Source organism: Ambystoma mexicanum, chromosome 7p (assembly GCF_040938575.1).
Source record: "Ambystoma mexicanum isolate Mex_15411 chromosome 7p, UKY_AmexF1_1, whole genome shotgun sequence".
Lineage (NCBI taxonomy): Eukaryota > Metazoa > Chordata > Amphibia > Caudata > Ambystomatidae > Ambystoma > Ambystoma mexicanum.
The window spans coordinates 882,595,686-882,616,015 of record NC_090939.1 but is presented as its reverse complement, the minus strand read 5'-3'; the positions used below and the strand labels follow the sequence as shown (position 1 = coordinate 882,616,015).

At 48.2% G+C, this 20,330-nt stretch overlaps 1 protein-coding gene across 2 annotated transcripts in view; it reads right to left on the bottom strand.

The window, feature by feature from the left end:
• The window catches only part of RASA3 (RAS p21 protein activator 3), a 1,503,746-nt gene that overhangs the window by 279,815 nt on the left and 1,203,601 nt on the right, over nt 1-20,330 (bottom strand). For both annotated transcript variants that reach the window (XM_069637121.1, XM_069637122.1), the window contains exons 8-9: nt 13,504-13,580; nt 9,572-9,676 (exon numbers count right to left, since the gene is read on the bottom strand). In XM_069637121.1, coding sequence (XP_069493222.1) covers nt 9,572-9,676; nt 13,504-13,580 — 182 coding nt within the window. The remainder of the gene's footprint in view (nt 1-9,571; nt 9,677-13,503; nt 13,581-20,330) is intronic.

Sequence of the window (20,330 nt, the reverse complement as noted above, 5' to 3'; positions counted from 1 at the left end):
CGCCCACCAGCACAACTTCTCAGTCCCCTTTGACGCGTTGACAATATTAACATTGCCTAATCACACCAGTTTTATTAGGGGGGAAAGATGGTGGGACGTATGGATGAAAGGGGACTATGGACTAGGAGTACGTTAGTCACTAGGGTGAGTAATTTACAATTACTCCTACATCCCGTCCCCTTTCCTCCATACTGTATGGGTGATTACAACTGATGTAGGCCCAGGGTGGAGAGTTGCCCCTCTTAAGAAAACAAGTTCCTTGACACTGCCTGACCAAATGCTATGTCCGACCAGGCGCTGGCATCCAAGCAGTAGTGCTTGCAGAAGGCTGCGGGAGTAGCCCACCTAGCCACCTAGCTGATAGCCTGCCACAGAATGTGTCTTTGAAAAGCTACCGCCGTGGCCTTAGCTCTGATGGCGTGGGCATGCATGTTTGCTGGCACTGACTTGTGCTGCCCCTCATACAGCTTCCTGATGGCCATAATCATCCACCTTGCTATGGACGCCTTGGAGGCCTGACAGTCAGGTTTTGACCACCCAAAGGTGACGAAGAGGCTGCCTGATTTATAGAAACTCTTGGTTCTGACCAGGTAGAATCTAAGCGCACGTCTGAAATCCAGATAGTGCAATATCCTCTGAGCGTCATCCTTAGGGTTTGCGAAGAAAGTCGGTAACGCCATCTCCTCATCTTAGGTATAAAGAGGAGACGGCCTTAGGTAGAAATGCGGGGTGTGTTCTGAGCACCGCCTTGTCCTTATAAAATGTAGTATATGGCTCTGAAGCCACCAGCGCCTGGATCTCACTGATTCGGCGCACCAAGGTAAGGCCTACTAGGAGAGCCATCTTAATGGTGACTACCCTGATGTCCGCAGATGCCATAGGCTCGAATGGTTTATGCGCTGGGGCACCTAGGACCACATTGAGGTGCCTCACCGGGTGTGCTTTCTTGATAAGTGGATACAGCCTGGTCAGGCTCGCCAAGTGCCTCTTAACCAGTGGATCTGAGATGAAAATACCTCCTCTTATGAGTTCTTGTAAGCTCCAATGGCCACCAGATACATGCAGCATGTGTCTACCTGCACCCCTGAGTGTGTGAGGTGCGCAGAGAAGGATAGCACGTCGTCCAACATGCAAGTCAACAGATCAATTTCCTTTGATTCTGTTCCGTGACAGAACCTGCTCCACTTGCTTTTGTACTGGCTCCTGGTAGCGTTGCTCCTAGCCCCTGTATAATGGCCACGGTAGCCTGTGACAGGTGCAGATGCTTCAGGGTGACCTGCTCAGGAACCACGGTGCAAGGGCCAACTTCTGCGGGGAGGGGTGGATGACCATGCCCCCCTGCTGAGAGAGTAGGTGTGCTGGGTCCAGCGGAAGGTACACCGGGGCCTGGTCCGACAGGCTGAGCAGTTCCGAGAACCAGTGCCTTGCTGGCAACAGTGGAGCTATCAGGATGATCTGAAGGTCCTGTGACTCACTGTTCCTGCAGATAACCCTGTGCACCAGGGCAATGGGGAAAAAGCGTACACATTCATGTTGTTTCAAGGGATGTGCATCGTGTCGCCCAGCGATCCCCTGCTTTGCCCTAACAAGGAGGCGAACTGGGGGCACCTCATGTTGGTACTGGTGGCAAAGAGGTCCACCTGAGAATTACCCCACCTGTTAAATCCCCTCAAGGAACTGCTCGTTCAACTGCCATTTTGTCCGCGCCCAGCATGCTGAGCCGTTCCGCCTCTCGGTTGGATTCCCTCGGGAGTTGGAATGCCGACAGGTGCATGTTGTTCACCAGAGCACAATCCCACATGTCGATAGCCACTCTGTAGAGGCGAGGGGACCGGGTGCAACCCTCTTGTTGATGCAATATATGCTGGTGGAGCTGTCTGTTTGAATGAGACTCGCCTTGCCAGTGATCATGGGTACGAAGGCTTTGAGAGCAAGCCAGATAGCCATCATTTTGAGCCAGTTGATGTGCGCCAGCTGCTCCTGACGGGACCATACTTCATGGACCCTGTGGCTGTCCAGGGTAGCTCCCCATCCCTCTATGGATGAATCTGTGGTAATGGTGACCTAAGGCGCTGGTTGCGAGAAGGCCCAGCCTATCCACAGGTTGTTGTCTGTACTCCACCAGACTAGATCCTGGTGGAGATAGGGTATGCTGACCTGCTCCGCCTGAGAACCCTTCTCCTGGTTCCAGGAGGCTGAGAATTGTAGCTGCAGTCGCCTCATTTTGAGCCTTGTATGTGGCACTGCAGGGAGCCATGTGGCCATGACTCACAGCAGGTGTTGTACCACCATGTCGAGATCACTGCTCTGCTGATCAAATGCCCAGTGGCCCCCTTGATAGCTGCACTCTTGTCTGCTGAGAGGGTAGATCCTCTCGGAGTTTGTATTCCAGATAAGGCCCAGGAAAGTCGGACACTGCGTGGTCACCAACTGTGACTTTTTGAGATGGATATAAAATCCCAGGCTCTATAGTGTATCCATAGGGCATAGGCCGTATGTTGGACCACCTTTGGAGACCTCGGCCTGACTAGCCAGTCGTCTACATATGGATAAATGTGATGGCCCTGTGCCCCGAGTAGGGCTGCCACTGTGTTCATTAGCCTTGTAAAGACCTTGGGGGCTGAATTGGGTCCAAAGGGTAGAACCCTGTATTGAAGTGAAAACCCAAGATCCTGAAACTCAGACAGGACCAATGAGGTTCGCAGATCGGGACATGTAGGTAGGCATCCTTCAGATCCAGGGAGCACATCCAGTCTCCTTCACACAATGACTCTGCCATGAGGGCTGGGGTAACCATCTTGAACTTTTGAAGGGGAAGGGAAAGGTTCAAGGTGGAAAGGTCTAAACACAACTCTCAAGCCAGCCTGCTTCTTTTTATGTATGGCGGAAATGTGTGAATAGCAGCCCATGCCCCACTGTGAGACTGGGACTTCCTCCACTGCCTTGCTAGCTACGAGCGAGCGGATTTCCGCCAACAGAGTTGCCATACCAATTTGCAGGAGGGGAGGAAGGAGGAGAAGGAGGAATGGGGAGCCGGAAGCCCAGGGATACTACTGAGAGGATACAAGGGTCTGTGAACCTTGTCTGCCAGTGGTGTATGCGAAGGGCAAGCCTGCCCCCCACCGGAGACTAGTAGATCCTGACGGGCCCGTCACAACTTCTTCCCCTCCGAGACTGGGGCGGAGGAGGGGGACTGGAAAGAACTGCTGTTAGCCGCTTTGAGCTGCTTGCGCCTATGCTGGCCAAGGGATCTGTCTGGTTGTCTGCACCGCATCTCCTGGAAGCCTCTGAACCCTCCGAAGGACTGACCAATGCCCGAGAGCTGGTGCGTTTGGCTGTAGGTTTTAGGAGTCACTGTCTGTGAGCTATTCTTTTTCTATCAAGTTTCTCATCCGTTGTTGAATGGAACAGGTCACCCCCCTAGAAAGGCAGGTCTAGTATGCGTTCCTGCACATATGGATTGGATTTTGTCGCCCTGAGCCAAGCCATCCTTCTCATGTCCCTGGCAATACAAATGATTCACCCTAAAGTGTCAATGTGGGCCACCGTGGACTCCATTATGACTTGTGCCACGATTTTGGCTTCCGCCAGCCCAGCCTTGAAGCGAGTATGGCTGTGGATAGGGAGCTCATGGAGGAAAATCGGCAATCTCCCGCCACAGCTTTTGGCTGACAGCCACCAACATGGCGTCAACGTTGGCATAGCGCTGGTGGAGAGTGGCGTTAGAATACATTTTCTTCCTGATTTCCTCCAAAAGCTTTTCCTCCTTGCCCAGGAGTGCTGTGGTTGACGCTGCCGAGGAGGATTGTGGCTTGGAGTATAGCGATGCTGCAGCTAACACTGAGGAATGCGGTTGGGGGTGTGCTGACAATAGGAGGGGGGGTCCCCTTCAGTTTGCCTGCACTTAGCGTCGAAAAGCCGATTGGTAGGTTGGGAGAAGTGTGGCTTGAGCCAACATTTTTTGGCAAGCGCTACAGCTTCTTTTTGAAGTGGGATTCCTGTTCTAGAAGTCGGGCGTAGCATGAGAACTTCAGCCGGTACCACCGCCTCCGGTTGTTCCACCTGTGGCTGCAAGATTCCTGGGTACTCAGCCAGGCCCGCCAGCCGCTCGTGAAAAGCTTTGCCTGACTATGGGATGTCCGGGTCCTCCTCCTCCTCGTCTGTGTCCGTTGTTGTGTCCTGCGGGTCCGGGGGAGCCGGAGGAGTGCTGGGTGCAGGCAGCTGTGGCATGCTAATTATCAGTGCCAGAGGCTGCTGAGGTGGCAGAGGCGGAGCTGCCATGACTGGTACAGGCATGGGGCCAGTGCTGCCATTACTGGTACAGGCATGGGGCCGGTGGCTTAGCTGGACCAGGGGCGGTGATGTCGTGGGTGCTTGCGGCTGTACAGGAGGGAGCATGTCCCTGATCACATCCTAGAGGATTGTGATCATCTATGGTGAACTCATGAGTGGGCAGAACTTCTCGAAGAACCTGTCTTCACAGGCCAGAGGAGTGCCTGATGGTATAGGCATAGGGGTCTGGCCCTGATGCTGCTGTGTCCTGGGCGTGCCCCGTCTCGTTGCATAGGGCGAGGCATACCTGCCCTGCAATGTGGATGGATGCGATGTGGACCAAGTGACGGGTTGACCAACCCCACCTGGAAGCTCACTCCCCTGCCTTGTCTCCGAAGGGAAAAGGCACGGGGTGAGCCGCAATTTTGACTGGCCCGGCGGCCCATTTGTTTTGCTCCGTGCCACGTGCCTGCGTCGTGGAACTTGCTGAGCTGGAACCGGCTTCCACCAGTACACTGAGCAGTGGTGGTTGTGGCCTTCCCTGCACCTCAGTTCGAGGCCTGGTAGGCAGAATGCCCTTGGCTGTGGTGCTGGTAGTGCTGCGTATAGGCGCCCCTCAGACATGGGTCCGGTGCTAGGGCATTGCCCCTCAGGTTGGAACGCGATAATAGAGCCTTGCGGACCCTTAGCGGTAGCACCTGTAGGATCTTGGGACCCCTCGGCCTGGTGGCTGGAGCAGCCTCAGTGTTCTTGCTGGTCTTAGGACCTGAGAGGTCCCTCCCGCTTGGGCCCTTCCTTGGGAAGGAGTCGCTTTTGCTGGGTGCAGAGGAGAACAGGGCACCTACCTTGGGCCTGGTCTTCTACTTCACAAATGCTTTGAGGTCCTGTGGAGGCGATCTTCTGAAAAGCTCCCACCACCTGGCAAGTCAATTCTTGAGCGACCGCAGAGTCAAGGCATTGCACGTGGTGCAGCCGTCCCAGCCGTGGTCTGGGCCAAGGCACCGGAGGCAGAGGCGGTGGGGGCCGGATGTTGGGAAGGGACCCTTGCAGGCTGGACACCTGCTAAAGCCCGCCGTAGTAATGCACCGGGGAGGAGCATGGCGCCAGAGGACAAAGCAGTATCTAATAATGGAAAAGAAAAAAAGACGACAAGAATACTTCTCCAGGGAAGAGCGCATGCAATTACTAGGCCGAGTGCTGGTGAAAGCGGTCTGTTACCATGGACGCAGAAAAAAGGACTCAGGAGTGGCGCCGGTGGGCGGAGTCAGGGGAGTGCATGCTCCCAGGGCCGTGCCCCCACGTGCATCTAATTTGAATGGGGAAGATGATTTTTCTGGTGAAAGGGGTTCCGCCTCACGTCCCTAGCGAGGGACACCCATACAGTATGGATGAAAGGAGACGGGACGTAGCAGTATATTTAATATTTTCACAGACAGAACTACACGCACAACAACCTGCACCTACCACAACAGCTGAATATAGCCAAAAGTTGTAATTGCACACGACAGCAAATGCGCTGTATGATGTCCTTCCCATGCAATGCATTGTTCAAGTCTGTTCAGACTATGGTCACGTACCGTTTTGGGCATGTATTGTCAACTAGGTACACATGTGGTGTGCATGCAATTTTAGCAAATGTGGATTGTGACAGGGTCAGGGACCTGGCCTTGTCAAGAGGGGATCGGGTGTGAGGCCTACCAGGGATATTACCCGAGCCAGCCCTGCCCCAGAGGGGGGTTTTGGAGATGGGGGGGCATTCTCTGTCCCTTCTACCTGTGCTTAGCTATATGAATCAAGTACCACCTTTTCTTTCCCCATATATGTATTACACAATGCTATTCAGTTTCTGTTTGTCCCATAGGAATACACCACCCAGAAGGCCTGGCAGTGAGTGAGCAAGCAACACAACCTGGAGAGAACTGGTGAGGAACTACAGGACGAGCAATCCAGACACTCTACAGGTCCCAGACTGCAACCCTGACTTGAACTTCAAAAGGACCACGGAACAGTTTGCGTGACAAAACACCACCCTAGATGCTCACCTGACACAGAACTACAACCATGATTATACTTTTCAGCGGGGCTGCAGCCCTCTTTGTGTATCAAACCGGCAATCTCGACACTCAACAAACTCTAGAATTTACTATACACTGTATATGAAAAGGGGAGGAGCTTAACATCTAATATTTGCTTGTATATCTGTAACCAAGGAAGCCAGCGGTTGGTCCGGGGAACAGCTGAAGGACAGAACCAATGGAGGGGGAAGAGGAGAGGATAAAAAGGGTAAAAGGAAGAAGTGTAGGTTGCTTGAGTGATGTCAAGGGAGGAGAAAGAGGACCTAAGACCAAGCAGAGGAAGGATAGTGCAAAGAAGCATGGAGAAGAGTTTCTGAAAGATTTTGCAAAGTTAGGTATTGGTTGGTGGGAGTAAATTGTACTTTTGTGTGAGTGCATGGAAGGTGATTGAGTGAATCAGAAAGAGTAAGAGGTGAATGGGAAGGCGACTTGAAAGGAAGTCTGAGAGGGTGTGGTGGAGTGCAATTTAGTAGTGAGGAGAGGGGTAGAGCAGTAGTGAGGGGAGCACTAGTGAGGGGAGGGGAGGGGAGAGCAGTAGTATGGGGTGAGGGGAGAGCAGTAGTAGAGAGGAGAGTAGGAATAAGAAAGAACACAGGAGGGACATAGGGGAAGAGTGAGAGAGGAGATGTGGAGAATAGGAAGAGAAGGGAGGAGAGTAGAAGATAGAGGACAAGAAGAACATCAGGGTGATTAGAACAAGAGCACGAAAGGGCAGGACCAAGTGAGTCCTGGGGAGGCACCTCTTCTGGTGCTGCTGTAAGGTGGCACCTATGTTCAGATTCACCTAAATTGTTCCCTGATGGAGAGAGAGGGAGCGAAAGGGGCATTCGCCCTTAGGCCATCATGAATAGCCAGCCTTTTGATATAGTAGGGTTACCGATCTCAAGTGACCATCTGGGTGTTTACCTGGGTTAGGGAGGGAACTGCCCAGGGTTAGGGAGGACTGCCCTTAGTTAGACCCTTTTTCATTATTTGAATAAAAACCCTTGAACGGTTTTTGAGAGTTACTGTGTCCTTGAAGTCATCTGTGACATGTTGTGTGCTTGCAATGTGCATGTAAATTACTGTGCGTGCAGTGTGCAGGTAAGATATTGCAAGGGCCCTCACAGCTGTGGTCCGTTTCTATGGGGGTATTAAAAACCTTAATTTGCCTGGGTAAATGGGCCACCATACTTCAGAGGTCTACCTGAGCACATTTCGATTGTTCGGCTCCCTGCTTAAGGCATTAACTCAAGTGTCAGGCCACACATTACTGGGAATACACAAACGTCTAGGGCCCAGGTGTAACTTTGCTTTATTATTTGTCCAACTATGTTGTAAATCAACAACATTCCCCTGCTCTCATGTCCAACCCTTGCATTTGGCCATCTTCTGGAATTGGTCTTGGTAGTCTCAGAATTATCATCATATAACTTATTGGCGGCACCATGAAAAGACATTGCAAGCATAGATATGTACTAGGGATGTAACGGTATTACGGTATACCGTTAAAGATACCGTGAACCACTTAATTGAACAATAATAACCGTCACATTGTTTAAACCGGTATACCGTTCATACCGTTAAGTGTGTTTTTCAATCTGATTTGGAAAGGCTGCAGTAAGCAAGTGCTGCGCAGTCTTAGTCTTGCACTGTTGGATGTGCCGTCTGCCAAGTAGTTTCAGATGGAGCAGTTTTTAATGCCATTCCATAAACCACACGTGCCTGACACAAAATCAATATGTTAGCAATAGGAAGAATAAATACAGTCCCAAGAAGGAAAAGGGTTTACTTTGGTTTGGCGGCTTTGGGGTTCATATATTTATAATGGATAATGTTTTCTAAACATATGACAATGGGGGATTTCCCTGGTTCCATCATTGAATTTACATATAATAAGTCACACTGTGAAATTTACTCATCTCTGTGGGTATTCCCTGCTGCCATACCAAAGGGTAACATGGCGGTGATTACTGAACACCTTTTGGCCCGCAAGTAAACTAAAGGCTGTAACGTAAAGAGAGATTGTGAGCGTGTGCGAGCACAAGCGTCTACTACCATCAGACTCCATTGATCTGTGGCATGCAGGTTATCAAGAATGCAACATGTTCATCTTCACCAGTAGCCAGTGGGGGAGCTAAAAGCCTAAATGACCACTTAAGAAAAGCTATTCAGTTTGCTTTTCCAGTCGCAGCAGGGCCCCCCACCCTCTTCCTCTCCACACGTGTGTTTGGTGGAAGCAAGGGGTGGCATTTCAGTGGAAAGTATGTTGAAATGCCCAATTCTGGCCCTGGGTGCCTGGTTTTGTTTGTGATGATAAATCTGACAATTTATGACCTTTCAGAAAATATTTGTTAAGATTAGTTAACTCCACCTACTATACCGCGATAACCATGATATACCGTCATTTGGCAAGAAGGTTATTGTACCGTCCTAAAACTAAAACCGTGACACCCCTAATATGTACTAGGATTCCCAATCATGCTCTTGAGCGCCTAATGCAGCAAACACTACCCAATCTTCATTTATAATATTCCAAAATCGCCTTTGAATCCCAATGCGTACTTTAAAGAAACACTCTTCTCCGTCGCCTCTCCCTATCAGTTAGTCCATGCATATTGGACTACCGCACAGCCCCACTAACGCAAAGTACCTCCCCAGTCATACTTACTCCCTGCAACTGCAATCTGCTTGCTTGCTAGAGCTTACCTTCCCTCATGCCTTGCAAAACAGACTACAGTCACACTTACCTCTGGTGGTGGCACACTACGCGAAGAAGAATATTTCAGTGCGTTGACACTATTACAGTGGTGATTTGGCACAGTACGTAAGCATAGTAACATAATTTAAACATCCTGACAGACCATATCCGCTATAGTGTTAGACTTACGGACATGCTATCTACCTTCGCATCCAGTAGCTTCCCAACGGTCGGAATTAGGAATGCAGGGAATTACCCTAATCGTAACTGGAGGCAATGATGGCTATGTCGGATCAGGTGAGCATCTCAATGGGATGGAATCAAATGCCCAAACACATGAGTGAAGTGCCTAACGGACAACCAACATAATACAAGTGAAAGTCAAGAGTCGCCTAACAAAGACACAGCTGCATACTGCCTTGAAACTAAACATTGCATCTCCACTGCAGGTGGGATCCAACGAGGCAGAACTTTACACTTTAGTTGCCACTGGTCAAGCTGGCGTTAAATTAAAAGTTTTTTTTTAAAAGTGCATTACACTTACCATGCTTCATAACTGCTTGCTTGCCGGAGAACTTTTAATGGAATCCTACGTTCTCCCAGAAATTCATCTCCAAATTTCAAGTTACTGGCATTCCAAAGGTCTACCCTGTTAAACAAACATCTCACATTCTCAAAACAATAACTTTTTTTGGCAGCTCCAGACTTGAAACATTCAAAGATTATATATTACAAAGGCTGGGGGAAATCAGAGAAGTATTTCTCGTTCATTACCAATCGCCCCCCCAAGGCACATGAAATAAATGCTACAAAGTGAATACCACTTGTGATCCATTTGTAAAACAGGCCTCAGAATGTACACTCACCACTCGCCATTGCCGAGGGATAATTGACAATTGACTCTTAGCAAGTAACAAATAGTGTGTTGTGTGCGTGTGGAGAATTGAGGAGAATCGGGGCGGGGGGGAGAGGCGACTTACTTATGTCTGGCTAGTAAGCCTGCAACTTGACATGTTTACCAGTGTAAGGCATGCACTTTGTAATCCCTCATCTTTGGTTCAAATCTGCATCATGCAGCTATTTTTGTAGATCGTGCGACTCCCAATGGCACCCACTTAAACTTCAAGATTACTTTGCATGACAGATGTACGCATCTTTTCAATTTATTTCTCTATCCACCAACGGAATCACTACTTATTAGGACAAAAACTATGGTCGCCTCCCGCCCCACCGTCAATACCTCTTCCCCAGGTATGCAGCAGGAAGCATCTGTCTTGGTGAACGATATGTCTCAGTCACATAAAGGTGATGTACTTTCACAGCAGGAAAGCGTTTTAGACGTGGCCACCTCCAAGTATGGTTACCAAATGACCCCAGAATACAAATGAAATAACAGTGGATGGAGCATGGGGACCCATTGACATGGAGCCATCTGTTAACCTTAACTACAAGGCAGGGCCACCTATTATCTCTAATCTCCCCCTGCATGATAGTCTGATGACTAGTTTCAACTTTGCAAGTTTCCAGGGGCACAACAATGCTACGATTCCTGAACTACTGTTCAAAGCAAGCAACAGGAGGCAAAAGACTTTGGGTCCCATAGAAGACCATCTGCATCACCCACAAGGCTTTCTGGGACCCTGCTACATCCACTCTCGATCCTTAAATACCTCCCTGCTAGAGCCCTTGGTCTTCCAGCACCAACTCTCTGCAGATCAGACGCTTCTCCAAGCAGTGAGTGTGGGTAGATCTCTCTCTTCAGCAGGAGCCTCCCTCTGGAATGGCCTCCCTGCCCCTCCCAGGCTTGAACCGATCTCCTGAAGTTCCGGAAGCTTCTCAAGACCCCTTTTCACTTCCTCCTTTCCATTCATCCTCCCTTGCCAAATGCCCCCCTTTGCCGCATTGACTGGCTGCCTGGTCACTTCTGAGTCCTACAGTGCACTGTGCCCTCCTGGCCCAGTCTACCCTAGGACACCACCTAACCTTCACTTGCCCTTCAGGGCCCCCTTCCCGTCTAGCCTGACAGGGTGTGCATCCCTACTGAACCTGGTCCACCCCCAATCACGCACTTGGCATGTGGACCTCACTTCCTGCATCCCCTCACACTTGACCACCTGGCCTTCCCTTAGCACTTGCCTAGCCCCTTGGGCCCTCTTCTTACCGCCCGACCTGCAACCCCCCCCTACCAGCACTGGACGCCTGCACTTACCCTTGCCACCAGCTGGCCGCACTTCTTATTTATTGTTTTTATTTATTTAATGTTTATTCTATGTACTGCACTTCCCCTCTCCCTTTCTCCTCGCACTTCTCCCCTCCCTTGCACTATCTCAATGTCACCTGGCCTAGTAAAATCCTTGTCTCAGTCTTCCCTGTTTTCAACTCCCTTGCCTCGTCGCACCTTGCAATACTTGTGTATAGGCGCGTTATAAATGCCATATCATACACCTCCACCCTGCACTTCTTGGTACTGCACTTGCACGATCCGAATGACGAGGCCTAGTAGGACCGTTGTTGATTTCTCCCCTGTGTCACCCCAGCATTTTTGTCTTGTGGTGCCTTGAAACACCATGTGTTGTATAGGCACAATAAATAAAATAAAAATTAGGAGGCATGCACTGCCCCATTTCCACCCACCAAGGAGAAATGAGCCACCCTTAAAGAAGGCCGAGAACAATGTTCAGATTACTTACGGCCACCTAAAATTCCTTATACAAGTACGCTATTTTCAGTAAGAAATATGGAGAGATTTAAGTCAACAAGCTGGACATGAAACATTTCAGGCTTGTAAGACACCTCCCAGGCGTTGGAAATTATTTTGAAAGTGGCCCCCATATTACACATTTTGAGCAATCCCAACCCTTTTCCTATGAGAAATTGTAAAAATAAAATACAAAAGAGGCCCACCGGGAAATCTCGAGAGTTCCCTGTAGGCCAGTCCAGCCCTGATGTACACTAATTTAGCCGATAACAATTTCAATGCAACCTCATATGCATGCACCCTAAAAAATACATTTTTATTTGCAAAAAAAGGCCTTTGAGAATTTACTTCAGCAGTGTACTCCATCTCACAGAAGCCTCGACGCAAACTATAAACTAAGTCCCTGGCACAGTGGCCCCTTCACCAAAGAAGGACCAGACGTCATGGTTTTGCCAGGACTGCCCGGAATTGGGCACCCTCTCCTTGGATTTTTTTTTTGTAATGTCAAACAGAGCAGCAGCCACATTGATATGTACGTTGTTTATTTTATTTTTTTAAACTGTTGTAGTTGAGATGCTCAACTTTTCACACTAAATACCAATACCAATAATAAAGCATATTGCATACATCTAACACTAAAATACATAAATCGGCATTACTTAAAATGTACCATGTAAGTTGTGTACGTGCTTCTGTCAAAAGTCAAAACCATTCCGTTTTTATGCAGATGCGGGTCGTGTGTGGAGGGGCGGGGGGGGGGGGGGCTGAAGATCATCAGGTTTGAGGGGCTGGCGGGGGAGAGGGTTCGTTTTAAAAAGTGTAGGAAGAAGTTGAAACTTGCACTACACTGAACGTTCCCTTAAGCAGCTGGCACATGTGTTTGAGGGTTTGGATTGTGCGTGGGAGAGGGCGTGGAGAGGGGGTTTGTGGGGAGCAGGGACAGGCCTGTGGGGAACATAGTTCCACTACTTCTTTTCATACACTTCAACAACTGGCCTTTTGGGGCTATGGGCTGAACGAGCACAGAATCTTTGGAAATAGAAAAGAGGCATTTACGGCACAGAATGCATTTGTTCAAGTTTGAGGCCCTTGATAGCCGAGGCACCGCACCATCTGTGTTCAACACATACCTTTGTCACGCTACCAGTCGGCCAGGTACCTATGGGACTTCTCCTCGGTTACCCACAGATATGGTCCCTTCAGTGCCTTATTTCAGAGGGCAAGAGCTGCACAATTCAGAACTGTCGGTCAATTAAGTTGGGATGGGAGGGGGGACTTTCCCCATCTATGGTGGAGGGTTCCAGTAGTCCAGGGACCGGTTTAAAAATGCATTCTACAATCTCTTTTCAGCTCCTCCATTAGTAACCAACTGTCAGGACTATCATTGGCCCAGTCTCTTCTCACTCGTCTCTCTCCAAGCAACATAACCTCGCCTGCTACACAACCTCTGGATAGCTCACAAGCACCCATGGTGAAGCATCGCCCACCATAATAGACTCAGAATGTCCAATGTAAACACAGGTGTGGTGTCATCAACCCAGGTCTCAGATTTCAGAAAAGAGGAATCTCTCGTCAACCAGATGCGGGTCACCCTCCCTTATGATCTTGTAAAGACAACACAACAGCCTGGCTGGTGCAAAGAGCACAGGGCTGCAAAGGCAGTGGATACAATGGGCCTTCCCTGTAGTGCCACCTAGTGGAGCAAGCACGCTATCTGCTCCTTAGAGCGACTGTTAGTCTGTGGAATTAAGTGTAGTAGGAAAGCAAGCCATTATTACCTTATTTCCATCTTGTCAACCTCGTCTTCTTCAATCTCAAAGTGGGACTTTTTGCTGTAGCTGCAGGGCCTAGTCACCTGCAAGAGAGACAATATTTGTCCAAAAAACGCACGCCTCTTGGAGAAAGCAAACATCGATTATATGTTTATTGGTATTCATTATCTGCCGCTTGCAAACAGGTCGCTTTCAGCAGCAAGAAGTAACGAGGATTGGCAATGCCAACAGTTTAGGCTTTTGAGTAGGGTTGGGAAAGGCATTTGCCAGGCACTGCCAAAGGGGTACTAAGTGGCTATTGATGGTAACAACTGCAAAATGGTGCGAGTGCCTGGCAAATACATAATACTTATACAGAAGCCAAACCTATTGTCTTTGCTAAAGCTGTTTTTTAACAGGACTTCATTAAAGGACATGCATAATGCTTATAAATCAAGCAGTGAAAGACAGACCTGGTTAAAATATACTTACAACACCAGTAGCGTGTTTACAGCTCAAACGAAGTCATTAACTCTCAGAAGACTGCTTTGAAAAAACACTGAAAGTCACTTCCAGTGCAAAGTTTGATGTTCAGGCTTGATACAGCTAGGCCAACAGGTTTAGTGCCCCTCCTCATATGCCATTTCCCCATAGCTGCACTCTAGTACAACAAACCCCTGTCCTTTTTGGTTTATATATAAAGGACATGCTGAAATATGTTGAGGAAGCTGCAAGAGATATCCCCAACATAGAGGGGAGGCCTGTGCACAGGCTTTTATATGCCGATGACTATCTCCTCCTTGTCAGGACAACCAATGTCCTTAGATCCTAGCTGTAGGCATTCTCCTCCGTTTGTTCCTGCAATCATTTCATCTTGAAAAAAAGTGAGTCAAAAGTAATGATCTTCAGCAATGGGAAAAGAAGTAGATCAAAGGCCACATTTTTGTTAGAGGGGTACGCAATAGACTCAGTGGATAGCTTCTGTTATCTCGGGCTCCTGTCTATTCCAAATCTTTGCTGGAAAGCCCACATAGAGCTGGCTTCAAGTAAAGCCTCCACTTCAGGCAGAGCCATTATCAAGTTGGTCCGCAAATAAGTGACAAGTACGCTGCAGAAATGGAAAAGGTCTATTGTGTAAAGCTTGGAAGGATAGTAGCCTATGGCGCAGAGCTATGGGGACTTGATACATCAACTACCCAAATAGGAGTGTGTGAGCAGCTCTTCTGGAAAAATATTTTGTACCTACCTGAAAGTTTCTCATTGGCTGCCCTTTATGCAGGTGGGGACTTCCAGAAGCGAGAGAGAAGGGTGATGGGCAGTCCGACCAAATATGGAGAAGCCTCTGGGACAAGAAAATTGGTGCTTTGGCTTGAACATTTCTCACAAACTTCAATTTCCCCATGCAGGAAGCATCTGTTGAAGGACCTTACTGAATTTGGTTTTGGCCATACACTTAAGCAAGATTCTCACTTAACTGACAGCCGTAGGCCCTGATAACAAAACTAAAAATTTAAGCTGAAAGAAGACGTGGGAAAGGAAGCTCGCCCAGCGGACTCATTCACTGAAGTCCCTTTCCTAATTCTCCGTAGCAGACTATGCATCCAGAATCGACAGGCAATGCCTCTGGTGTGGACCAATTTAGATGCCAATAGTTCAGTGGAAGGCTTGCTACAATAACGCTGTTTTTTGTGGCCTTTTTAACTTAAACCTAATTTAAGAGGCTACCTATTGCTCCGGTTTTTAGCTCTGGCACAGGGTAAGGGAGCACTATGGGACGGAGACATTGATGACACCTGTCGTTAACTTCAGCAGCCGGCACACGCCTAGCAGAAATGATACCAAACCTCCTTGCGTGCGACGGAATACAAGAAAGCAGGTCAGCATTTCTGTTACAGGAAAACTTAAAGTTTTGAGGTTTCGTGAACAGCAAAAAGCACACCCCGCCCAGATACTAACCACAAAACAAGCAAACGATATGCCCCGAAACATTACCTGGCCTACACCACACAACCCCATGGGTGGGGTCCAAAAGGGCTGGGCCCTGTGCTCAGGGTGGAAAAGCATTTTTTTTCTCAGCTTCCTTTTTTAACCGAAAGGGGAGGATATAGTTTGAACTGCTTGATGTGCATATGAAAGCCACACAAGTGCCCACAACTATCAGTGATGCAGATTTAAAAAGTACTGTGCTGGGCTTTAGAGAACAGCGGGGGCCAACTAACTAGCACAAGGCTATACCCAATAACCAAGGAAGGATACCACACACATGAGGGCATGTGTATATATGTATGGGATTAATACAGCACAAACCTAGCTGGGGAGCAACAGAGAGCTGTACAAAGGGGATGCACCCAAAGGATTACAAGTAGGCTGTAGTGGAAGTCGAGCTGGGCTGGTTGGGGGTGTAGGAGTGGGGCAGTTCAAGGGCAGGGATAGGGATGAGTGGAGCGATCTGCGATTAGTGCACTATTATTGAACTAGTAGGTCCTTTCGGAAGGGTACGATGGAGGGACCAGTCTTCTCTGCATGTTTAAGTTGTTGCAGACACAGCGTACATAGTAGGAAAATACTTGGCCCCTGTTTTTTCCTTCTTGCAGTGCTTGGTTTCCAGCCAGATGATGTGGCGTCATTTGGTGTGCTAGCCTCCACAGATGGCGAATTTTGCAACGAAGTAGAATGAGGATTTGGTTGGGACTGCTTTGTAGGTGACACAGGCAGTCAAGAACAGTACACATGCTTGAAGGCATAGCCATTGCAGCTCCTTGAGAATGGGGATGCGGATGTTGTGGTTGATTGGCCTTAGTTCTGTGATGAGGTGTACTGCGGCGTGCTGGATGGCTTCCAGATGGGCGCTAAGGTGGCATATGGGACTCCTGCAAGTAGGGTGTTGCCACTGCTCAGGTGGGAGATGACCAGTGATTAAACAACTATCCAGAATTTGGGGGTAGGGATGAAAGGCTCGACTTTGCAGAGCAGTACATGCTTCTTGGGTTTTGAATGAAACATCAGAGTTCATATTAAAGCCGGTAGATTTTGCAGAATGTGGATTAATTTGGGCTTCATATCCTTCATCAAATACTATACTTGGACATGCTTGGTGGGGTTTTCGAGGTGAATGAACTTGATCTTTGTAGGGTTGCACTTCAGGTAGATGCTTGACCATCCCAGATTGGATGAGGGACAGACTGTTAGAGCCGATGATGTCATTTTTGCAATTGATCTTTAGGTAAAGCTGTGTGTTAATCTGCGTATAGGTGTATCTTGAGGTCTGTGTTGGTGAGCAGTTCTCCAAGAGGTCCATGTATGGGTGGAAAATGACAGAAGACCGAAGGGAGCTGTGTGGAACTCTGCAAGTTGCTGTGCAGTACTGGGACCTGTTGTTGCCCATCTGGATGAGTTGGACTCTGTTGTAGAAGTTTAAGGTGAACCATGGCAGGAGAGTTCTGTTGAAGCCCATGTATGGGACAAGGATGTTAAGGAGGGCATCATGGTCAATTGTATCAAAAAGCAGCCAAGAGGCCAATGAGGACGACTAAGCAGGGGTACTCTTCATCCATCATGTTTCTAAGGTCAGACAACTTGGACGGTGCCGATCTCATGATCAGAAATCAGATTGTTACTTCTGTAGGAACTTAAAATGACTGATCCTTTCATGCAACTGGATAGCGGCGGTCTTGATAATCACTTTGCTTAGGAAGAATAGGTACATGGAGCAATAGTTGAAGTGTGGGTTTCTCCACCCGGGAGAGGATCTGTCCCATTTCAGTGCATCTGTGAAGATGCCTTGCATGAAGTATGTGCTTATTATGTTGAGGAGTGGTGTGAATGATTCACCTTTCATGACCTTCACAGCGAAGGAGCAGACAATGTAGTGGGTTTGAACGCTGCAAGAGGGATGGGTCTACTGAATTTGGTCCATCTAGATATGTTGGGGTTGGTTTGGGGGGGATATGGAGTGCCTGGAGCTGTCGATGTGTTGCATTACCTGTGAAATAAACAATGGCATTACATTTGTCAGTACATTATGGTATCACAGGGTCTGGCAGTGGGTTGATGCTGTGCTTCCTGGCTTGGAAGATTGCTATGTTCTTTTTGGATACTTCCATGATGGTTGTGCGGTAGTTTGGCTTGGTTCTGGTGAGGAGTGCCCTGCCCCCTGCAGGGTTCTCAGGACGATGTACTCTAGTTGATGGGATTTTCCCCATAATGTTTATTTTCTACGGGTGCTGGGCTTGCAGTCGATGAGTTACTGAGAATAAAAATGTGGAGATGGCTTACATTTGTTGAGTTGAAGTTTCAGTAGTGCATGGGTGTTGGTGGTCTAAGTTAGGGTGTGATGGTGTGTGCAGAGCTGGTCACTGACATTCTCCAAAGGGGTTCAGACATGGATAACAAGGTGATAAGGTTTCCTTCCAGTGTAGCCAGGTGGAAGTTCTTGAAAGAGATGGGATGTCTTAGTCGGTTTGGGTTGGCCCCGACGGGGGAGGAGGTGTGTGTGTGTGTGGTGGAGCAGGATGTGTATGGCTGCGTTGTCGGTCTAGTCCAAGGTGGGAGATGTAAAATGGCTATAGAGGTGGCAAATACCAGGTCAAGTGTTGCCTTTGTTGTGGATTGGCTCTGTGATTGGTTGCTTAATACCCATGCTGTTCAGCAGTTAGAGTAGAGCAATTCTTGTTTTCTTAGTGGCATGGGTGATCTTGGAGGAAGCTATTTATTTTCTTTATTTACTTATCACGCACCAGAGCCTACTGGCTTCAGGGTGCCACATCAAATAAGACGAAATGAATAACACAAAAAAAAACAAAGCAAAATGAATCAGAGGGACAGCAGGGACGACCAAATAAAAAAAAAAGATTCAGAATCTATTATTGTTAATACTTCTCAAACAGCAGAGTTTTAAGTCCTTCCTAAACACTAAGAAGCTAGGTGTTAACCGGATATCCAGTGGCAGATAATTCCCAAGAGTAGGACCAAGGGAATAGAAAGATTTCCCCTTTCCCCCCGCTCAGCGATCTCTGGGACAAAATAGCAGTGCTTGAGAATTAGACTGGAGGAAACAAGGCAGGTTTATAAAGCTGAATGGCTTCAGCCAAGTAACTTTGTGCCTGACCATTTACGCATTTGTGAACCACAGAAATCACTTTAAATTCAACTCTTGCTTTACCGGAAGCCAATGCAAGGCCTTCCTATGATCAGAAATGTATTGCCTGTGATTAATGCAGGCAATAGTTCGAACTGCGTCATTTTGTACAACTTCCACTTTTTGACGGAGGAAATTCCAAAAAGCAAGCGGTTACAATAATCTAATTTGGTGAGGAAAACTGCTCTAGCAATTGTGGCACCATTATTTTCAGAAAGATAAGGGTGAACCTACTGGAAGAACCTTAAATGAAAGCATGAGGAACTCACCACGGTACAGGTGTGACAGTCTGTAGTCAAGGAGAAGTCTAGTGTTACACCCAGGGTCTTGACCTTCCAGAGTGTATTGCTGGCACAGCCATGAATGAACAATGAATGAATGAATGAAAGATTGTAATCTTGTTTCAGTCTCACTAGTTTCCGTAGAGAAACCACCAACATCAGATCTGTCTTGGCACCATTTAAACACATCCAGTTACAACCCATTCAAGATTTGAGGAGTCTGTAAGTGGTACTGATAATGGGCCTCATTACGGGTCTGGCGCATTCCCATAGAGTCCCAAAGAACTCTATGGGAGTGGGGACACAAAGCCCCGGCAACATCATTAACGGTGCCAGTGCTTCCGTGATGGCTTTGCCTACCATGACCGCTGTGCCCGGCAGGGTCAGACCTGTTGGGCACAGCGGCTCGGGCTGGCAAACCCGTAGTTTGCCTGTCTGGAAACAAGGGTGCCGGTGAGCTTACCAGCACCCTTATTTCCGGACCGGCAAACTCGGCTTGAGGCCCATTATCTTTATCAGTGATAAAGTCACCAGACAGTTCAATCAACAGCTGCATATCGTTGGGAAAGTTAATTCAATCATTGTTGTAGCGCCTTTCATCATAAGTATGATCCCAATGCCCTTTTGGTTGAATGCTCTGTGAAAGACAGGAGTCCAAAAAAGTTGGAGTGTTTGGGAGGTGCTATTATGTGTGTGTGTAGATTTCAGCCATTAAAGTTATGCGAGGGTGGCCAAAACCCTGCTAGTCATCATGTATAAATGAAATGTGTATGGGTCAGCAGAGGATTACTATGGGTTATGGGGGTGGGGGGGAATTGTGTTTAAGGAGATAGAGATTTATTGGGAAGCTACAATTCAAATTTGTCGTTAAAAGTAACTTCATTCTTATGGCAGAGGTGATGTGCAATTGAGTTTGTGTTGTATGCATGTGCAGGGTGCGTGGAGTGAGACCGTGCCTTCCGCTAAGTTGTGAAGGAGCGGTGTGCGAGCGGAGAAATGGGTTAGCTGTACAATCAACAGTGTCTATTATCTGGGTTTCATCTATGTAAAAGGAGCAGGTCTGCATTTCACAGGCGATCCAAGTGCTCGAGAAATGCATACGACTCACCCCTCTGTGAGGTTCTTGGAGTGAGGGATTGCCATCCCTAGTTTCTTCTAGTTTGAACACAAGGACCCCATTTCTTGATTACACACATCGGCCTGGCCCACCATCCTGTGCTTTAGAGTTACCTGCCGTGCAAACATAAGGGAGGGGTGCAAGGTGCTAAGGTGCCTGGTTGTTCTCCTACAGGATGATCAGCGTGATTTGCCAAGGTGCAATTTTAAGTGCAATGTATTGCTACCTCCATGCCCATGTCGGTGCCATATCAGTCCCACTGTCGGGATTTGTTCTAGGTGCGAGTTGCTGGAGTGATTACCCGAGTCCTCCATGTGTG